Source organism: Elgaria multicarinata, chromosome 3, assembly GCF_023053635.1.
Source record: "Elgaria multicarinata webbii isolate HBS135686 ecotype San Diego chromosome 3, rElgMul1.1.pri, whole genome shotgun sequence".
Lineage (NCBI taxonomy): Eukaryota > Metazoa > Chordata > Lepidosauria > Squamata > Anguidae > Elgaria > Elgaria multicarinata.
The window spans coordinates 145243993-145266022 of NC_086173.1; the positions used below are offsets into that span (position 1 = coordinate 145243993).

General features: G+C 45.3%; 1 protein-coding gene across 1 annotated transcript; it reads left to right on the forward strand.

Annotated features, from left to right (window-relative positions):
• Window positions 1–2039: 2039 nt before the first annotated feature.
• Window positions 2040–20755, forward strand: LOC134395478 (zinc finger protein 493-like). The gene is made up of 6 exons (XM_063121641.1): window positions 2040–2060; window positions 5119–5865; window positions 6147–6258; window positions 7276–8275; window positions 13944–14090; window positions 16749–20755. The coding sequence occupies exons 2-6, from the start codon at window positions 5146–5148 to the stop codon at window positions 17953–17955; spliced, it is 3186 nt and encodes a 1061-aa protein (XP_062977711.1). The 5' UTR covers window positions 2040–2060; window positions 5119–5145; the 3' UTR covers window positions 17956–20755.
• The last annotated feature ends 1275 nt before the right edge of the window (window positions 20756–22030 follow it).

Sequence of the window (22030 nt, forward strand, 5' to 3'; positions counted from 1 at the left end):
GAACCTAAGAAGAGCCCTGCTGGATCAGACCGAGGGTCCACCTAGTCCAGCACTCTGTTCATAACAGTAGTCAACCAGCTGTCAACCAGGAACCCACAAGCAGGACACAGGTGCAATAGCACCCTCACACCCATGTTCCCCAGCAACTGGTGTATATATGCTTAGTGCCTCTGATACTAGAGATAGCACATAGCCATTAGGACTAGTAGCCACTAGCTACTGGGTTGACCCACACATTGGGTTGCCATTTTCATTGAGCTGTCCATCACAACCCCAAGATTTCTTTCTTGGTTGGTCACCGTCAGCTCAGATCCCATCAGATTATACTTGAAGTTGGTATTTTTTTGTCCCAACATGCATCACTTTGCACTTGCTTACACTGAGCCGCATTTGCCATTTGGATGCCCATTCTCCTAATTTGGAGAGATCCTTTCGGAGCTCCTCACCATGCATTAGTGACACTAATGGGTGAAGGTGAGGGATTTTATTAAACAGGAGCAAATTAGCAAAGCAGAAGAAAGCAAAACACTGCAGAGCAAGATTACAAGTTTATGACCCCACAGTTGCCTGGGACCCCATCAAAATATGGCAATGGACGTGACTCCAATACCAGCCTCTCGTACGCAGCGCCTCTCCAGATCAGCCTGCATTGAGTCCATCCTAGACCGCTCCCCATTGCCAGAGTGTCAAAGGGATTCATATGTACCATTATGCTCATATATTAACCTGTCCCTTCTCCTGGCTATAGACTTCAAGAATGTTTGGCAGTAAGACAGCAAAGATAACTCCACCCCAACTACTCTGGCTAACCTTGAGATCTCACCAGAGGCTTGTCTATCAGCATCTCAAATTGTTCAGTCCCAAACAGATAATTGGCCCTGGGTAGAAGAAGCATAGTTAACCAGTAAGTGCAGCAATGCCAACCAGAAGTTTGGGCACAGAAGGAGCAAATTTTGGACACCTTTAATTCCTCAAGATAACCTTTGTCTTCCCATATTTCCACTACACACTTTCACACTTTGTTTACTGTGGATTCTTCTCTGCTGGTTACTGTACTTATGAATATATATATATATATATATATATATATATATATATATATATATATACACACACACACACACACACACACACACACACACATACCCAACAACATGTGGATCTACAACGCTAGGTATGGGGGTGGGTGGGGTTGTGCCACTTTGAGACTCCCATGAAGCATTCACTGGCCAGAAATCTCTGAACAAGATGTCTGGAAAGTATTTACACAGTCAACAAGGAAAAACCATGGGAACCCCAAGCTTCAGGATTTTTTTGTACTGTGACACCAGAACATGCTAGATCTGTAATGTTTGTGATGACCAGAGGCAGATGTGAGGTGTGTTAATATTTGTTGAAAAGTTTATTAAACTTACAAACATTAATGTTTGTAAAAATAGTAATAAAACCATTTTTAAAAAACAATGCACGCATATAAAGTTATTACAGTTATCTTGGGATACTCAAGAATAACACAGCGGCTGCTAGGTGCTGAGTGAGAATTTCTATCCTTGGGGCTGCAACATAGCAAGATATCCCAGCCTCTGCTATTTCCAATGACCATGCTGGCTGGGGATGTTGGGGCCTATAGTCCAACATATCTAGCGGGCACCAAGTTGGCCAAGGCTGGCCTAGTCTCACACGATTTCGTCGATCTTGTTCTAAAAACGATCGATGGGTTAAATCTACAGAGCTGTGATTCCTAGACCGAGCAGGAAATGATCGGGCCACCTTCCTGTCCTTCCCTCTTGCCGTCCCCAACCCTTTGTTCCGGTAAGAATTTACTTTTTGGAAATATCACCTTGCAGCTTTGGACAAAACCAAAACAACAATGCAGATTGTAATGAGCTGAAGGTGCAGAGCTGTGATTTCAAAGGCGCCTATCGGCTAATGGAAGCGGAAGAAATCCTGGCTGCGTTGAAGGTAGAGGAAAACCAGGAGGAGACCAAAGGCTGCAGAAGGATTTCTAGCAGCGAAAGTCTCCAGATATCCCATCTCCGGTTCCGGATCGACAGAGCGAGGTATCAAAGGACAGAGGACAGTGAAGGCATCTCAGAGTGCATGCTGAACTCAGAGGAGGCATTCCTTGATGCCCTGTCACAGCAGTCAGTCTTGCACTGAGGCAGACCAGTCTGGTCTGCACTGATGACTAACATCTCTCCCCAGTCTTTCTCCTCACCTGCTGCTTGAGGCCCTTGGACTGCAGATGCCAGGCAGTAAACCTGGGATTTTCTGCAAAGCATGAGGTTCGACTACTGAGTTCTGGGCCCACTCTGCGAGCAGGTTGTAGAAATACAGTATATATTCTGGGCCAATTTAAGTTATCAGGAGAGGTCTTGTGCCAAATAAGCCCCTTGTTCTATCTGGCCCAATACTGTGTATGCTTGAGCATCAGCAGTTTTCCAAGACTTTCAGCCCAGCTTCTTTTAGTGAAAGATTCAAGTAGAATTTGCTTCCACATGATGTAGTGATGGCCACCAATTTGGATGACTTTAAAAGGAGGTTAGATAAATTCCTGGAGGAGAAGGCTTTCAATGGCTGCTAATCCCGATAGCTATGTGCCACCTCCAGTATCAGAGGAAGTAACTGGGGAACATGGGTGGGATGGTGCTGTTGCACCGTGTCCTGCTTGTGGGTTCCTGATTGACAGCTGGTTGGCCACTGTGTCAATCGAACGCTGGACTAGATGGACCCTTGGTCTGTTTCAGCATGACTGCTCTTATGTAAAGGATGTACTTTAACACTTAGCTAAGGGCCTTGCTTCATAGGCTGTGAATTCAGAACTGTTATGGTAGAGCTCACCTGGATTCATTAAGCCCAGAATGGTGCCACTCAGAATGAAGCAGCTTCCACAACAAAGTGAGGGTGCCAGATATCACTGAAATCTGAGTTTGAGACTGTTTTTTAGTTATAAGTACTAAAGGGAAGGAATTTCTTTCCTTTTTAATCTTATTTATTTGATAAGCCCACCCTGGACCCGACGGTATTAGGCAACTACCGCCCAGTTGCTAACACTCCTTTTTTAGGGAAGGTACTTGAGAGGGTTGTGGCGGAGGCACTCTTGGAGGATACTGAGTATCTAGACCCATTCCAGTCTGGGTTCCGATCTGGTTACGGGACTGAATCAGCCTTGGTCGCCCTGATGGATGACCTTTATCGAGAGAGGGACAGGGGGAATGCAACCCTGTTAATCCTGCTCGATCTCTCGGCGGCTTTTGATACCATCGACCATGGTACCCTCCTGGATCGACTCCGTGGGATGGGCATCGGAGGCACTGTGTTACACTGGTTCCGGTCCTACCTACGGGGTCGTTTTCAGAGAGTAGCATTGGGTGACCAGTCCTCGGCCTCTTGGCAATTGAGCTATGGAGTGCCGCAGGGCACCATCTTGTCCCCAATGTTATTTAACATCTATATGAAGCCGTTGGGAGCGGTCATTAGGGGATTTGGAGCTAAATGCCATCAATACGCTGATGACACCCAGCTCTATCTCCCTGTGACAACTGAATCAGGTGAGGCTGTGCAGGTCCTGGACCAGTGCCTAGACTCAGTAATGGGCTGGATGAGGGCCAATAAACTGAGACTGAATCCTGGCAAGACGGAAGGCCTGTGGGTGAGTGGTTCCCGAGTCCAGGAGACAGGCTCATTGCCTGTTCTGGATGGGGTTGCACTGCCTCTGAAAGAACAGGTTTGTAGTTTGGGGGTACTCTTAGACCTATTTCTGTCGTTGGAGGCTCAAGTAGCTGCCACAGCTCGGAGTGCCTCTTACCATCTTTGGTTGGTTCACCAACTACAGCCTCTCCTGGACAGGGATAGCTTGGCCATGGTGGTACAGGCATTGGCAACCCCAAGATTGGATTACTGCAACGTGCTCTATGTGGGGCTGCCCTTGAAGCTGCTCCGGAAGCTGGAGTTAGTGTAGAATGCTGCAGCTCGGCTGTTGTCTGGAGTTGCCCCTTTCCAGCATGTAACTCCTCTGCTGAGGGAACTGCACTGGCTGCCTATTCGCTACCGGGCCAGGTTTAAGGTTCTTGTACTTGTGTACAAAGCTCTAAACAACTTGGGACCAGGATACCTGAGAGAGTGCCTTCTCCCTTACCAACCTGCCCGGTCACTGAGGTCATCCGAGGGCCTGCTCCTGGTGGTTCCACCTAGATCCATCCTCCGATTGGAATCCACCAGGGAAAGAGCCTTCAGCGTGGTGGCGCCCCTCCCGTGGAACTCCCTGCCTCTGGAGGTCAGGCAAGCTCCAACCTTGTACTCCTTTCGGCGCCTCCTGAAAACATCTTTATTCCAAGAAGCCTGTCTTTAACATGCAGCCTTGGATTTCTGTTTTTGCTTCTTTTTAAATTTTGTTTTAACTGTTTTATTCTGTTTTTATTTTCATTTTACCTTGTACACCGCTCTGAAATTTTTCAATGGGGAGCGGTATATAAATATTCTAAATAAATAATAAATATTTCTGCTATTTAAAATCCAAATGCTGAATTAGAATAATGCCAGAATTAACAAAGAGGTTTCATGATGGGCATTTCACTGGGTGCAACTTAGTGGCAATTATATTTAACAACCAATGTTTCACAATACATCATTATACTGCACCCTTCTATGAGATTCCCCTTGGTTGGCTCAGCTTCTGCAGATGGCATGTTATTTATTTATTTATTTATATTTATATTCCATCTTTCCTCCGAAAAGCTCAAGGCAGCATACATGGTTCCGCCTCTCCCCATTTTATCCTCACAACAACCCTGTGAGGTATGTTAGGCTCGCAGGACAGTGACTAGCCCAAAGTCACCTGTTGAGCTTCATGGCTGAGTGAGGATTTGAACCCAGATTCATTCTGTTGTGTCTTTTTTGAGTTGTCTAAAACTACCCACAATAGTTATGCATGAATGCAGTTGTGAAATATTTGATCATTTTTCTATGCCTTTCCCAAAACTCTGTGTGTTGCCTTGGCAGTGGCTGGGCTGACATTTTGAAGAAATGGTTTGCATTTCTACCCAAATCCTGGTTGGTGGCTATTTTTGCCTAACGTTCACCTCTTTGCACTTACTAAAAATTGGATTTTTTTTGCAGCTCTGGGACTGCAGACAGGAATAGAAAATGGAGAAACAGGAGCCAACAGGACCCCAGACACAGGAGATGTTGAACGAGGGTGGAGGAGCCCCTTCTGCTGTTCAAGATGAGACAGCCCCACAAAAGGCTCAACAGGTGCCCGATGAGACAGCTCTGCAAGATACCAGCCAGATGGCTGATGAAAGTCTACAACATCACCGGGAAACCCAGCAGCCGGATTCCCAGAAGGCAGTGAAGTCCCGGAGGAAGCCACTGCTGCCCACTCGATGGGACCATTCCAAAACTTTCCAGGCTTCCTTCAGGAGAATAGCTGATGCCATCCACTGGCCTAGAGAAGAGAGGATGACCCAAAGCTTGCCAGGCTTCAGTGATGAAGCCACTCAGGCCTATCAGAGCCTGGATGCTGCAAGGCTCCAAGTGAAGAAGGAAGATCTGGCGGATGAGGAGGACATGGTGAGCCTGGAGATATGGCGCCGGCGGTTCAGGCAGTTCTGCTACCTGGAGGCTGAGGGACCCCGAGAAGTTTGCAGCCAGCTCCAGGACCTTTGCTATCGATGGCTGCGGCCGGAGAAACACACAAAGGAGCAGATCCTGGAGTTTCTGATCCTGGAGCAGTTCCTGGCCATATTGCCAGAGGAAATGCAGATCTGGGTCAGGAAGCATGGACCAGAGACCTGCGCCCAGGCCGTGACCTTGGCGGACGTGTTCTCATGGAAGCTGCAAGAGAACGAGAGATGGGACCAGCAGGTGAGAGGGTTTTTTATTGTTGTTGTTGTTTTTTAACCCTGGAAAACCTAATCAGAGTGCCTGCAGCTGCAGGAATGTAGACCTGGGGGCTGTTTATGAATGCCCATTTCAGGATATCATTTCTCTGCTCCCCTAATTCAGATGGGAAGCCAGGCTTATTTCCTGGCCTCACTGATTGCAGTAAGACTGTTAGGTGGGGTAGAAATCAATTTGGAACTGGATCATTTGCCCCTCCCAAACCTGTCACTATGATCTGAACTGTATCCCTACTTTTGATTCAGGTGCCAGGGCCAGTTGAAAAAGTGGCTGTTAATTTCTCTAAGACAGACCCTTTGAAGATGCAGCTGTACATGGTGGCCATGCAAGAGGGCGAAAGGATAGCCAGCTTGCTGGGTAAGAATTTACTGTGTACGTGAGTCATATTACAAGGTTCCTGGAGCCGGGGGTGGGTGAGTGGGCAGATAAGATGGAACTCTGTGCCAGGGGTGGGCAGAAAGTAGATCTTCAGACTTTTGGACTTGAGTTCCCAGGATTCTGGACCATTGACCATGCTGGCAAGGGCTTCTGGGAGTTGGAGATCTACCTTCTGCCCACAGCTGTTCTATTAGGAATGCTGCTGGGTCTTTGGAGGAAGAGGACAAACTGGGGTATCTAGCTAGTGGAATGATCGGTTGACAAGAGTGAGCATAATGGAATGACCAGAATCGTGCTTATCCAGGAAAGGATTGAGGGAAACTTGATAACAAGTGAAGCTCTGTCATCTTGATCTTTCCTGAACAACCTCCTGGATGCTGCTCGCTCTCTGCTGACCAATTTTTTATTTGGAATGCATAGGCAGAGTTGGATCCCTTGTTCTGGAGCATGGTCTGAAAGAACATTGCTGAAACAAAGCAGATCTGGATCTGGTCAATGCTTGGAGGGGAGATAAACCTGGGATTCCCATGTAGCCACCTTGAGTTCCACAAAGGAAGAAAGGTGGGATATAAATGTAATAAATAAATAAATAGTTGCCAGTTAAGAGGCTCCTGTTCACCCCAATACGGGATACGATTCAACGACCACATTAAGGTGCTGTTCTTCTGAGTCAGTTGGTTCAGCTAGTACAGGGGTAGGCAACCCAGTGCCCTTCCCAGATGTTTTGGATTACAACTCCCAGCATGGGCAATATTCGAGGATGATAGGAATTGTAATCGAAAATATTTGGAGGGCGCCAGGTTGCCTATTGTTAGTTTAGTCTGGTTCTCCAGGATCTTAGATGGAGGTCTTTCTAAACTTCAGCCCTGTTATCTAAGATTGTTTTAATTGGAGAAATTGGAAGCTGAATGTGGGTCCTTCTGCTTTCAAAGCCTGCATTTTTCTACCGAGCTAGACGCCCTCCTGACAAATTCACTTTGTGATTGTTCATTCCAGCAGGCAATGGCCAAGTGAGTGAGAATGAGGAGGAGAATCTTCAGCTGGAAAGGCTGGAGCAAATGGAGCGCAAGAGGATGTCGCTGAAAAGGGCTAAAGGGAGCATCTTCCTATTTCCTGAGATGGGAGAGAGGCCTGGAATTCAGCTGGCAGCTGGAAGGAAGGAATTCCACTTTCCTGAGATGGAAGTGACGTCAGGAAGTCAGCAGCCAGCAGAGAGGCACCAGAGAAGCCTCCTAGAGCAGACGGCAAAAAAAGCCTTTCTTTATGAAGGGGAGAACAGTTTAAACAAAAGCACTTTGTGTGAGGCACTTGAGGAGGAGGGGGAAAGAAAAAAGTCAGTTGCGGACAGTGGGAAAAGCTCCAGCCAGAGTACCGATCCTCTTAAAAACTTGAACGTCCAGGCAGGAAAGAAGCCATACAGATGCTCATATTGTGGGAAAAACTTCAACCATGCCTCGGCCCATCTGGTCCACGAGAGGATCCACACAGGAGAGAAACCGTACAACTGCTTGGAGTGTGGGCAGAGTTTCAGTCGGAGATCGCACCTTACTAGGCACCATAGAATCCACACAGGGGAGAAGCCACACACGTGCTCAGAGTGTGGGAAGAATTTCAGTCGGAGATCGCACCTTATCGAACATGAGAGAACCCACACGGGAGAGAAACCATTTGCATGCTCCATCTGCGGGAAGAGTTTTAATTATCGGTCGCTCCTTAAAGAGCACGCAAGAATCCACACAGGTGAGAAGCCATATAAATGCTCAGACTGCGGTAAAAGCTTCAATCGGAGAGAGAGCTTTATAATCCACGAAAGAACGCACACGGGGGAGAAACCCTACGAATGCCTAGACTGTGGGAAAAGATTCAGTCAGCGATCAAACATTACTGCCCATGAAAAAACCCACATGGGGGAGGGAAAATATAAATGTTCAGAGTGTGGGAAAAGCTTCTGCAATTCCACTGGTCTCCTGAAACATCAGAAAATCCACACAGAAGGAAAAACATCATAAACATGGTAGCACTGACTGTAGGAAAAGACTCTGTTTAATTATCTGGTTTTATTAAGAGTAAGAGCCAGTTCATTTGGTGCAGAAACACAGAATATAAGGTACAACCCTCACAGGACTGTACCAGTTCACTAACTACGTAGAAAAAAATGGCTTCATGTGGAGAGCTAGCATCTCAGGAAGAGAGGTTTTAGCCTGTCCTTTCTGATACGCTAGGTAACCATGTGCAAGGAGTTTTTAACGTGCAGGGCAATTCAGATATGCGATTTTTCTGAACTAGCGCATGCCCAAGAGGTCTTCTATCACCAAAGGGAAAGGGGTGTTTCTGAACCAGCTCTTGAAGAATTCACAAAGGAGAAAAGCTCTATGAGAACTTGACTGTGTGAGCTGGGAAAAAGCTCCAGCCTGAGCTCAAAACCATATTATATTATTGGGGGTGGGGGGAGAATGGGAGCAGAACTGCTCAAATTTGAATGGTCGAGGTAAGGTTGAACTCGGTACTTTTTTAAAGCGCCCCCCCCCAAACCCAGATCAGAAGTGATCCACCGTTAAAGAACTGCACACACATAAGCCATTGTCTCTCCCACAGTACAAGAGCCCTGCGCTGGCTGATCTCAGCCACTGGATCATGTCCCCTACAGTGATAGCTCTCAGCATTCTGGCCGCCAGAGAATCTGGCACAGTTACTGTTGGCGTTTCCACCTTTCTAACTATGCACTAGAAAAATAGCAATGAATGTATACAGCTATCTGGGAATTCTACTTACTATATATTTATGCACTGCTACTAGGTTATCTGTTACAAATGTTTGTTCTTGTTGCAGTCTCTGTGTGTCATTTTTTAACCGTCCAAACACTGTGGGTTTGGGGATGATGGGCCCTTACACTACAGTTTATAATTCGGTAGCTGAGAAAGGCGCAACTGCTTCCTTACGGTAGTAGTATTTTGCATGTGTGACCTCCATTAACACATGTTTCTTCTCCACATCCCTCTTAGGCTCAGCATTTGTAGTTTCTTCCGCGGTTTCTCATCTAATCTCGCATTTTATGCTGCAATGATCCAAAGTGAAAAATCATTGCCCTTGAAAATATGTATTAGGACAACTTGTTGAATGGTTCAGTGCATTTTTTCACATGTTGGTCTTTCTAAAACATTCTCCACCTTTTCTGTATCAATTAATCCCTCTACAGACCTTCAAGCCACACACCGAATTGAAATGGCTTTTGATCTGAGGGTCTCTTCAGTTCTGGCATGAGGCTTGAATGCTTGAAGAGGGCTACACAGTAATGAAATCATTGTACTTGGGAACTGTTATGGTTATAGAAAATGATGACACAATTGTCACCTCATCTGACACAAGTGATGGATGGTGGTGGACAATATATAGATGAAAGAACATGAAACTTTCTCTTACAAGTGTGAGAGGTGTCCCTCTTCTCACTTTCTCCCCTAACCCACTTCCCCTATCCCAATGTCTGATACGTTTTGGCAAAATGACTTCTGCTAATAAAATATCTTTGTACTGACCTGAATTACCCAAGGAACTGTTTTCAGAAACTGAAGGAAGTGAGTCTTCTTTTCCCTTCTGTCCTCCCCTGGATATAGCACATTACTAAAGGACAAGTTGCATATACTACAAGGTCCAACTTATTGCAGGGTCACAGTCCAACTTGGGTAGGGCAGACTTCAGGCTTTGCTTTTTTACTAGAAGCCTGTGATCCACCAACTGGAGCCTAGTGCAAAAGAAAGACACTTCAAATCAAAGAATTCTGAGTCCAGGAATTTGTTTTGATAGATTACAAAACTGAATGGAGGTTTACAGTCATCCCAAAAAGAAAAAGAAAAAAAAAGACTCCTGCTAATGGCAAGAACTGGGCATGTTTAGCCTTGAGAAGAAAAGACTGAGGGGAGACATGATAGCACTCTTCAAATACTTGAAACGTTGTCACACAGAGGAGGGCCAGGATCTCTTCTCAGTCATGCCAGAGTGCAGGACATGGACTAATGGGCTCAAGTTACAGGAAGGAAGATTCCAGTTGGACATGAGGAAAAACTCCCTGACTGTTAGAGCAGTACGACAATGGAACCAATGGCTTAGGGAGGTTGTGGGCTCTCCCACACTACAGGCATTCAAGATGCAACTGGACAGCCATGTGTCAGGTATGCTTTAAGGTGGATTCCTGCATTCAGCAGGGGGTTTGACTCAATAACCTTATAAGCCCCTTCCAACTCTACTATTCTATGATTCTAATCACAAACTTTATTAATTTCAGCAGTATAATTTAGGTCAGGAAGGGGAATCATTTTGCTGCTGCTATTGTTAAATCATTGGGAGCCAGAAATCTTTGTCAATCTACTGCAAATCGCTGAGATCTACCACTAAATCCAGGTCTGCCTTCTGCCTGTGCTAGCATAGTTGTGCTGAGTTTCTATAGCTGCAGCAACACAAAAGGCAACCATGTGCTCAAAAACACAAGATAAATATCTTTAAAATGGTAGCAATGTCCACTTTATTTATATTTAAACAATTCTGTCCCACCTTTACACAGGACAGTTGTCAAGGCATTAACAAGCAATAACAAAACCAATAGAATAAACAGAAATAAATGCAGCAGCAGTCCACAAAAGCAATAGGCAAGCAAGTCAGAATAACATGTTTCCATAACATATCCTGCCATACTAGTTGTGTTAGGTGCTGGGGAATACCAGTCTATACCACCCAAAACAGACCCTATTTGAACTGTAATGGAACCATAAACCAGGGATTTAATATATTTTAACAGCATAGACCTGCTTTTAAACTTGACTTCATGCGGGAAACTAACAAGCTGGGGAGCGCCTAGTTTGGAGCAATACAGTCCTAAAGCATGAATGTGTAAACGTTCTAGGTAGAATGTAGTAATGAGCATGTATGAGATCATGAATGCTTGTTACAGAAGCCATAGGGGGAAATGCACAGAACAAAGGCATTTCCCTGCAAATTTTACAAACCTCTCAGCCAAGTTGGAGCTGAAATGCTGGATGCTAAAACAAAACAAACATGAATGGCATATTGTGGGTGGTGTAGCTTTATGTCAAGAAGGGCATAAAGTCCAATCAACTAGATAATTTAAGGCTGCACTGCTATACGCACTTACTTGTCATGAACTTAAGCTTACTTGTCATGAACTTAAGCTCATTTCAATCTTGAAAGACCATGTAAGATAATTTACATCAGTGAGTAGTTTCATTGATACATTGCTTCCCAATTGAATTGCCAGAACTTCAACTTGGTTGGTTTTTCAACCCTTTTACAGTTGCTTGAATTTCCTTTTAGGGACTGACCGGCTTAGAATCCTCAGAACCCTTTTCAAATTCAAAAGCAACTCTTGCCAGATTCCGTGTGACTCTTTGCAAGACAATAGACTATTCGAAATAGCCTTTTTCTTGTCTAAATCCCAAAAGTTCTTTCAAAAAGTAACGCTCCAGGGCACTTAGTCTACTCTCCTTATCCAGTCTTACTGTTTCTCTGTTAAGAGCTAAAGTTATGTCCAGTCTGGGATACTGGGACCATAACATGTCAGAGTAATCACTGAACTTAAGCGTGCTGTAAAATACAGACTCACAGTGATAGCAGAGTATACAGCGGCTCTTAAGTATGAACACAGCAAAGACTCAAAAATATAAGGCAGCGATTCTTGTTTGTAGTGTATAAAAATAAATACTTTACTGGCATAATATAATTAGTTATGGTAAGACAATGTCCAACTCAATACTCATATATGGTCACATGATATACAGCTTACAATAGGCTTCACAGCAACAAGAGTGATGATTTAATCTGGTTACAGTGATTCCAAACACTCTTTATATACACTTCTCAGTATAAATGATGCAATACATAATTGGCACTAATAGAAAAATTAACACTATGTCATAGTCCAATTATTCCATCAAGCCTATCTGCAAAGTTGACCTTTCAGTGATTGTCTTTTGCTGACTCTACACTTTATCCAGGATTTGCAGAATCGTCCAGAAATATGGAAAAGGAAAAACAGAATCCAGTCCATGCATTTAATGGCATAGGATGGGGGCACTTAATGCCAGTTGTCTTGAACATGTGTATTATTGAAATAGTTTATTAAAATTGTTTCTAGTTGTTTAAATTGTTTTAAATTTTGTACGTTATTTTTTTTAGATTATGTTTTGCCATAATGTTGTATTATGTAATGTTTGTATAATGCTGTTTGTATTTTATGTGAATTTTACGAACGGCTCAGTTCTTCAGCTATTGGGTGTTCTAGAAATGAAATTAACAACAACAACAATTGTTAATGCATTTTTATACCGCCCCAAAACCAGAGCTCTCTGGCGGTCAATAATAGCAAAACCTAATAACCTGGCTGAGCAACATGCAGGTCATTCCCTTCTGCAAGGAGAGACAGGCCAGCATGCCACACCTGTTTGATATCAGGTCAGAGCACAGCAGGAAAGGCCTGCAGGAACCATGTAAAAAACAAACCCGTGTATCTGTTTTATAGCATTGATTGACGTTGCTAGTTGGAATTTGTTGTTGTTTATTCGTTCAGTCGTTTCCGACTCTTCGTGACTTCATGGACTGTCCCTAAAGCAGGGATGGGACTCCTCAAGTTCAGTGACCAAATCCAGCCCTTCTGGCGTCTTAGTCCAGCCCTCTGGTGCTTTCCAGGTTAGGATGACCATATGAAAAGGAGGACAGGACTCCTGTATCTTTAACAGCTGAATAGAAAAAGGAATTTCATCAGGTGCTATTTGTATATAAACCCTGCCCTCTTTTGTATCTGGTCACTCTAGAATAGCTCCTGCAGCTTTAACTGTTGTGATGAAGAGGGAATTTCACCACGTGCTGGATGCATGTGTATAAATGACACCTGCTGAAATTCCCTCTGGAATAGGGAATAAGCTGTGCAGTGCCTTCTAATTGTTAGTGCTAAGACCCCTGCTGATTAACCTGATTCTAGTGTTATGGAGCAATCTTCAATTGTTGTTGTGATCCTATTTGCTGGGAGGTGTAGTATTACTCCCCCCCCCCCCGTCCAAACATTCATAGGACTATGCCCTAATTCCCTATTTTCAAGGGCCATAAAAACAAGTTCAGGGACTAAGTTTAGGTGCTGTGTGATAAGATATTTTTTGGTTCTCCATTGCGCGAGGGGTGCGGGTGCTCAATGCATTGTGTGTGTCCCATCCTCAGCCTTTGAACCTTTACGCATGCAATTCACGACGGCAGAAATTGAAAATAACAACACAGAGGCAAAACCGGGAAGGGCCGAGTAGCCGCAGCTTTCCGCCTCGTTCCGCACTTTCCAACGGATTTCCACGGCGAAGTCATGCATGCAACGTCCTACAGTGAGGGGGACTTGGGAGAAGAGGCAGAAGGAGACCCTCTTCCCGGGCTGCCCGCCCCGCAGTTCCTCATTCTCTCGGGCTGTCTGGAAATTCGCGACTCATGGCTGATACTTCTGGGGCTGCGGGACCCTCTCCCGAGGCGATGATTGGAAGAACGGTCGGTGGATCCCGAGGTTGATGGCGCTAATCTCCGGGTCGCAAATCTCCCGGAGCGACTTTCGCAAGCAAGCAGCGACTGCGCGGCTGAAGCGGAGGCGGTTGCAGCCCGGCACGCAAATGGAAACGGCACAGGAAGGGGCTGGATCAGCGCTCGGGGTGGCGGTGCGTGGCCAGCCCGGCGGACGAATCCGGAGGAGCAGATCCGGGGTGGGGAAGAGGCAGAAGAACAAAAGGAGCCGAGGCGGCGCACTGTGCCTGCAGCCCGCGAGGCCCTTTGAGGTAGGGATTCATTTCTTTCCCCGCGTGGCTTCTCCGGCGTGAGAAGGAAATCGTGAGGGGGCTGCAGTTTCGCGTCCCGGGAGATCTGGGCCTAGAACAGCCACGGAGGATCCCGGGGGAGGAATGGGGGGAGACTCCGCTTCCAGCTTTCATTGCGAGCCCGACCGAAGCAGGGACTGTCGCAGCCTGGAATTGGTTCCCTCGGGGCGCTGCAGCAGCTATTAATTCTTGAGTAAGAGGTTCCCGTTAATCATTTAGAAAGAGGTCAGGGAGAAGACCCAGAATATGGAAATAGTTTTATTGCACTAGCTGTCCAGAGAGGAAGGGTCAGGAGCGCATTTAATGCAAAGTCTCTGCCATCGACCCCAGCCGGGCTTGATTTGTGCCAGGGATTCGCCTGTAAGGATGCGCACGTTTCCGTGAGAGTAAACCCCCCCATTGAACTCAGTGGGGCTTACTTTCGAAGAAGCAAGCATGGGAGACTCGAAACGTGTCTTGGGGCTCAGAGCTCAACCCTCGAACGCTAGCAGAGAAGGACACGGGGAACAAGTGTGACTCTGAGCATATGCAAAGAGCATCTTTCCTAGACATCTAAATAAATAATGTAGCCATAGCAAGATATCACCGTTCTGTGTTAAATCAGCTGGTGAGTCTCTCAGAACTGCATTTCTAAAGGGAGTTGTTTGGAATCAAGCCCCATCAATATCAACAGAACTCATTTCCCAGTAAAGGTATTGAATGAAAGTGCACCTGAAGGCTAATCCTAAATATTTCTACCTAAAAGGAAGGGACTCTGGCCACATCCTCCTTGCCTAGATAGTGTGCATATCAAGGGATTGCTTGTTTGAATATGACTGCAGGACCTAAAGGCACATGCAAAAGCTTAGGTGACAATCTAGCAGATCAAGGGGGAGGTTTGGTATATAATCTTAAGAACATTAGAAGTGCCATACTGGATCAGATCAAGGGTCCATCTAGTCCAGCACTCTGTTCACACAGTGGCCAACCAGCCATCGGCCAGGGATGAACAAGCAGGACATGGTGCAACAGTCCCATCCGTGTCCCCCAGCAACTGGTGCACACAGGCTTGCTGCCTTGAATACTGGAGATAGCACACAACCAACAGGGCTAGTAGCCATTGATAGCCTTTGCCTCCAGGAATTTATCCAACCCCCTTTTAAAGCCATCCCTGAATCTCCTCCCTGAAGCCATAGTTTTTCACTTGCAAGGAGATTTTGACAAGTGGGCACTTGCAAATGAGGCATCTCACATGTTCATTTTCGTGTGTCTGAACCACATTCCGTTCCTGAAAATTTGAATCCACCCTGTCACAGAATGAAGACAAAGACAATATTCCCAGATAATATAACTTATAAACCGTCGTCGTCATCATACATACATACTTATATGGGATTTTTTTAGTTATGGGATCTAGTGGAGCGCAGCCAGGGTAATGCTCTTCTCTGACTCCTGGAGAGCCAAGCCAGATGTACACCAAGCAGGATATAAAACTATGAAAGATAGCACACAAGTGGTTTGAAAGTGGTTTGAAATGTCATGGGCTCCAACAGTGGTCAGTGCACTTCAATACCATTTTAAAACAGTAGTGTAAATCCTGCCCCACTGTCAATTGGAACAGGACCCCACTGGGTTAAATGAACTTCTCTTTGCTTAAGACAGATTCTTGTGTTCATGTAGTATGATCAGACCTCACACCCTGCCCTAGGAGGTGCTCGGAGTAAGGCAGAATAAAAGTGGAAATAATGAATAATATCCCTGACATTGTTTTGGACACAATTAGCTGTGAGTTTCCCTCCTCCCTGAAAGACATGTACAAAGGTCCTTCCATTCATGCACCTCTGTTTTTTCTCATTGGAGCCAAAAGCGGGGGAAATGGTCTGTTTCCACATACACCCTTCTTACCTACCCACTTCACATTACTATTAACACCTCTCCTTTCACTGGTGATTCTGCTTTCATTTCCCTCATATTTCACTGGCATAAGAGAGGAAGTCTTGGTTATGTGGATTTTCTGAGAAGTCCTAAGAAGCCCCCAACCAATGAGCTCATCTCCATTCTGGTTTCTGTTAACACAGCTCATAGGTTTTCCCTTCTCTGCAGCCGTAACAGCGGGTGTAGCACGGTGGCTGAGAGCATGAGCTGTGATTCAGAAAGCCCTTTGTTCAAACCTTATCTCAACCTCAATCAGACAAAGTGATCTTACGGAAGTTGTTAAGTGTCAGCCATTCCATTTGCAAAAAAAGGATAATGCTTCTGGCCTACTATACAGGGCTGTTGTACAGATTACTGAAATAATGGATGTTAACTGCCTTGAACACTATGAAGTGCTAAATCCTAAGGATTACTAAGGCCTAGATACATGCTTGCGTATGTGTGTTTTTTAAATGAAAGTTGAGATTTGCAGGGTGCCATATTGTGATTTAGATATCATATACTGGCTTGGTAGAATCAAGCTACATAAAACAGCAATCCTCGGTACAGTCCCTCCCTCATGTAGGAAATGCACCTCCTCCTGTTTAATTTGATCTTCTCCCTATAAACAACCTGTTGTACTTCCCTTCCAGTTGTGCTCCTGATTTCCCAACTTCTTTTTGCTAATGTACCGTATTACATATAAAGGATATTTCTTCATTTCAGCAGGTTAGAGATGATGAAAGCGGAGGAGAACCAAGTGAAAAAGGAGAAGATCCTTCTAAAGAAAGAGGAAGATGAGAACCCTTTAAAGGAAGAGGAATTTGAGAACCTAGAGGAAGAGGAAAAGAGGAACCTGGTGAAAGAGGAAGCAATCCCTCAGGAGGAGGAGATCCTGGTGAAAGAGGAAGAGGAGATCCTGGTGAAAGAGGAGGAGGAGATCCTGGTGAAAGAGGAGGAGGAGATCCTGGTGAAAAAGGAGGATTGTGAACAGACTGAAGAGGGCGAGTCCCTTCTGGAAGAATATGAAATAAATGTTTTCCAGAATCCTGGGGATGAGGATGAACCCTGTGATACTGCGATACAAGGATATGTCCCAAAGAAAAGACGTTGTAAAGCTGTACCGCGGGAGGGAACTGCTGTGGAATCCAACAAAGCCACAGTCAAGAAGGGTGGAAGAATCTATAAGTGCCCTGACTGTGGGAAAATATTCAAACGGTGTTCACCCCTTATCAGACACCGAAGAACTCACACCGGGGAAAAACCTTATGTCTGTCGTGAGTGTTTGAAACGCTTCAGCGATAGCTCTGCCCTGGTGAAGCACCAAAGAATCCATGCAGGAGAGAAACCTTACACATGTCCTGAGTGTGGGAAGAGCTTTTCCCAAAGCTCAACCCTTATCGCACATCAGAGAATACATACCGGAGAGAAACCGTATAAGTGCCCTGATTGTGGAAAGAGTTTCAGCGTGAGCTCGAATCTTGTTGCTCATCAAAGAATCCACACAGGAGAGAAGCCTTTTGGGTGCCCTGTCTGTTTGAAAGGCTTCCTGGTCAGCTCCCATCTCATCAGACACTTGAGAATACACACAGCAGAGAAACCTTATATTTGCAGAGAATGTGGGGAATGCTTCACTCAGAGCTCCCACCTTGTTGTACATAAGAGAATCCATACGGGTGAAAAACCTTATCTGTGTTCTGAGTGTGGGAAGAACTATCGTGGGATCTCAGATTTGATCCAGCATCAGAGAATTCACACGGGAGAGAAGCCCTACAAATGCTCAGAGTGTGGGAAGTGCTTCAGCCAAAGCTCATGTCTTAAGAAGCATCAGAGAATACACACAGGAGAGAAACCTTACATGTGCCTGAAATGTGGGAAAAGGTTTAATCGGAATTCACACCTGACTAGGCACCAGAAAACCCACATTGGATAATTCCAAAGGATCTGGAAGTTCATCTCTGCAATTACAGCTACTGTACAAGAAGTAAAGCCAGGAATCTCAAATAGTTAGCCTTTCCTCATCTTCCGAAGGATCTTTTGCCCCACCACCTCAAACTCATATTGTAGGAATATCATCAAGGACATAAGATCTTGAATGAGTTTGGATATGCTGCCATTACTACTGTCCTTTTCCCGCTTCTGGCTCTGGTTAAGATCTGCTTTCCAGAGTTCTTACTCTCCATCCATTTTGTAACTGGTTCCTAGAATTTTCCGTGGAATATCTATACTTTCTTTTTATTACTAGTTTTAATAAAGGCACCTTTGGACATGTTAGCTCCTTGAATAGCCCTGTAGATTGTGAATTTTGAGATTCCTGGTGTCGTTCAAGAAAACCTTCCAGTTTCCATTAGATTGTTCCCAAACCCTTGGAAGCTCTAATAAATGTGGAGGAGAAAGAAAGAAAAACAACCATGAGACCTTGTCTGATCAATACCTATCCTAAACTCTGTGGTGATGTAAACTTCCCCCCTTTTCTCTGCTGTGGTAGTACATAAAACATATACACGTCATCCATTGGACCTGCTCTGTGTCTCCACTGTCTACTGCTGATGGGAAACTACATTTGAAAAACAATCCCCTTTACTCTGCTCATAATAGAGTTTGCCACATGGCAAAAAGAAAGAAGAAAACAGGATCTAGTATGTCTCCTTGTTTCTGTTTCCCCCCCGATAATGAGGCTATGGAATTTTGACTGCTTGGCACCTGAGTTATAAGCCTGCATCTTCCTAAGGCCAAGCGCCCCTTGATTTTGGATGTCCATCAAATCGATGAGGAGTTGTGTGTCAGTGGTGGAGATCACCTGCTTTGCATGCAGAAAGTCCCAGGTTCAGCCACTGGCATTTCCAGCTTAAAGGGTCCCTGATACCTGGGGCTTGGAAAGATCCCTTGTCTTGGAACGCCGCTGCTAGTCAGAATATTCAATACTAGGCTAAATTGACTGATGTTCTTCATTTGTTCACCTTCTCTGATCCACCACATTGTATCCTAAGAAGCAGGAAACAGACTCCGTTAAACGCCCTGTCTGGCGTTGCCTGAGAACAATTTGGGGTCTCACCCTGTTTGGTCCTTAGCATGCATAGTTCAGCTCGCAATAGCAACATCAGAGCTTTAAAATGTCAATGTGATTATTTTTCTAATGCTTTTTCTTTTTAGTGGAGATTATTGAAGATCGGGATTAGTTGTTTTTTAAGTGACATTAGAATAGCGGCTAAGAGACTGAGCTACGAATCAGAAAGTCCTTGGTTTGAATCTCACCACCTCCATCCTTGCTAGATGGCCTTAGGTAAGCTGTTGTTCTCTCAGCCTCAGGCTCAGCCATCTGCAGTATTGAGATAATAATACTGACCTACTTTACAGGGTTGTTCTCACAGTTGTAGCAAGACATTATCGGTGAAGTGCTTTGAAGGTTCTAAAAGTGCTATATAAATGCTTAGTATTATTTTTTTTATCTTGGGTTTGGGGTCAATGTTAAGGCTCCCACGTGGTAAATGTAAGTGGGCTCCATAATATATTCCACTTAAACTTTTCTGTGTGGGCGTGCGTGTGCATGCAGCCCTGTTCGGAAGACCCCTCTCCCAAGGTAACTAGATTTTTTTGAGGGGGAACTCAGGGATAGGCCTGTTGGTTCCGCCCCTTCTCTCATGTCCTCGTCTCTGACCCCAAACCCTTGTGCACGTTGGAGGGTAACTTGTACTTTGGGGAGCTTTTTCTACTCAAGTCAGCGCCCCGCACAATTTAGAACCCCGATTATGCTGGAAGCCTACTTGAGTAGAGAAGGCTCCCCATGGCAAAATATATCCATCCAGCATGCGAAGCAGCCTTTCCCAATGTGGTGCTCTCCAGGTATTTTGGACTTTAACTCCCGTCAGCCCCAATCTGCAAGGCCAATGGTCAGGAATGCTGGGAGTTGTCATCCAAAACAATTAGAGGGCAGCTGGTTGTGGAAATCTGGTGTGGAGGGTTGAGGGGAGCCAAGAGCTCAGGAGGGGGCGGGGCTAATGGGCTCTTCCCCACTCTCCCACCCCCACGATTCTCATCACCAGGGAAGCATGCAGCTGTGCTCTCTTCTGAGCATGAGCAGTAGAGGTTCTTGCCACCCTCTGAAGCCAGGGCGAGAGTTCTGAGGTGGGAAAATGGTCAGGAGAGGTGGGATGCTGGCTGAGGAAAGAACCAATCAGGAAGGAGGGGGCCCGGGAGCTGGATACAGAATCAGGCACTAGTCTTCGCTCAGGAGCAGATGGAAGACTTGAGAGATGCCCTTGAAAGAAACCCTGGAGGAACAAGAGAAAAGACTTCTGCCTCAATATTTGACAGCTCTAGAAGTACCTAACATAGTATTTGGACCTTTCCTTCAACAGCCCCTTTAAGCCCCTGCTTCAGTTTACATCAGGACATTTTCCCTTTCGTTATGGTGAAGATGTACTTTCCTGCCTGCTGTGTTTTCTTTTCTGAAGAGGATATCTGATACTTTTCTTCTTGCAGTATAAGGAAGGGGTGTTGTTGCTGTTGTGATTGTTTTTTTCTTCTTTTGTTCCAAACATCAAAAAATAACGATAAAGTATTACACTCCCAAAGTATGCACAAAACCCTATGCTTATTGGGTAATTACGGTGTGCAGTGCAATCCTGTGTATGTTTACTCAGAAGTAAGCCCCACTGCGTTGAGTGATGCTTACTCTCAGGTCAGTGTGTATAGGATTGCAGCCTTAGAGTGTAATTTGAAAAAATAAATAAATAGAACACTTTGGTGAAAATATAAATTGTGGGTTAAGCGCCCCATGTCCGGAGCCTATTTTGTACTTGTCATGTATCGAAGATAAGGAAAAAGGAAAGGAACCTTGAGTCATTCCTGGTGTCGTTCAAGAAAGAGGTCAAGTTCAAGCACTTGAGTCATTACTGACTCCTAGAGGGACGCCTGCTTTCGCTGACGTTTTCTTGGCAGACTTTGTAGCGGGGTGGTTTGCCATTGCCTTCCCCAGTCATGGCTACCTTTCCCCCAGCTAGCTGGGTACTCATTTTACTGACCTTGGAAGGATGGAAGGCTGAGTCGACCTGAGCCAGCTGCCTGAGAACCAGCTTCCGCTGAGATTGAACTCAGGCCGTGGGGAGAGTTTCGGCTGCAGTAACTGCCACTTACCACCCTGCACCACATGAGGCTCTTATTGAAGATAATGTTCTTCAATATAAAGCAGGGGTGTTGAATCTCAGGCCCGTGGGCCAAATCTGACGCACCTGAAGTTCCAGTCTGGCCCTCAGGTTCTCCAAGAAGCCACACACCCTTCCCCCTAGCCCTGCCCCCAGCCTCCTGTCACTAAATGGTTTGTCAGCTTTTGCATAGTTTTCTTTCCCACTCTAAAATGTTTAAATGCCTCTCCTAAGGCTTAGTTACTGGCAGTAAAAGCTTTAAACTACAATAATGGTGTTAGATTCGGTATTTCATCCAGGGGCCACAGCTGGAATGCGGCCCCTGGACTGAAAGAGCTTTGATACTCTTGGTGTAAAGTGTTAAGAAAAAAATTAAAAATTACGTGGGAAGAAAATCTTACGCTGCATTCACCAGGTTGGCGTTAACAAATTGGAAAGGGTTCAAATGAGAGGTGTAATGATGGTAATAGTTGAAAGCTTAACCTATCTGGAAAAATTTAAGGAGCTTCAAATAATAGTAACATATAAAAATACTTATCCACACCCTTAATCACAGGGAGGTGGCCAAAGCCCATAGTTAGCTGTACAAAGTAAGCTCTATATGGATTGGGTTTCAAGCACCAGTTGCTGGGGTACATGGGTGGGAGGGTGCCGTTCCACCATGTCCTTCTTTGTTGGTCGCTGGTTGACAGCTGGTTGGACACTGTGTGAACAGAGTGCTGGAATAGATGGACCCTCGATCTGATCCAGCGTGGCTCATCTTATGTTCATCTTGCCTGGCATTTCCTGTGGTGTAGGCTTGAGTCCAAAACTTTGAATACTATTATTCCTTGTAGTTTGTACAGCCCTTGTAGGATTGCAGCC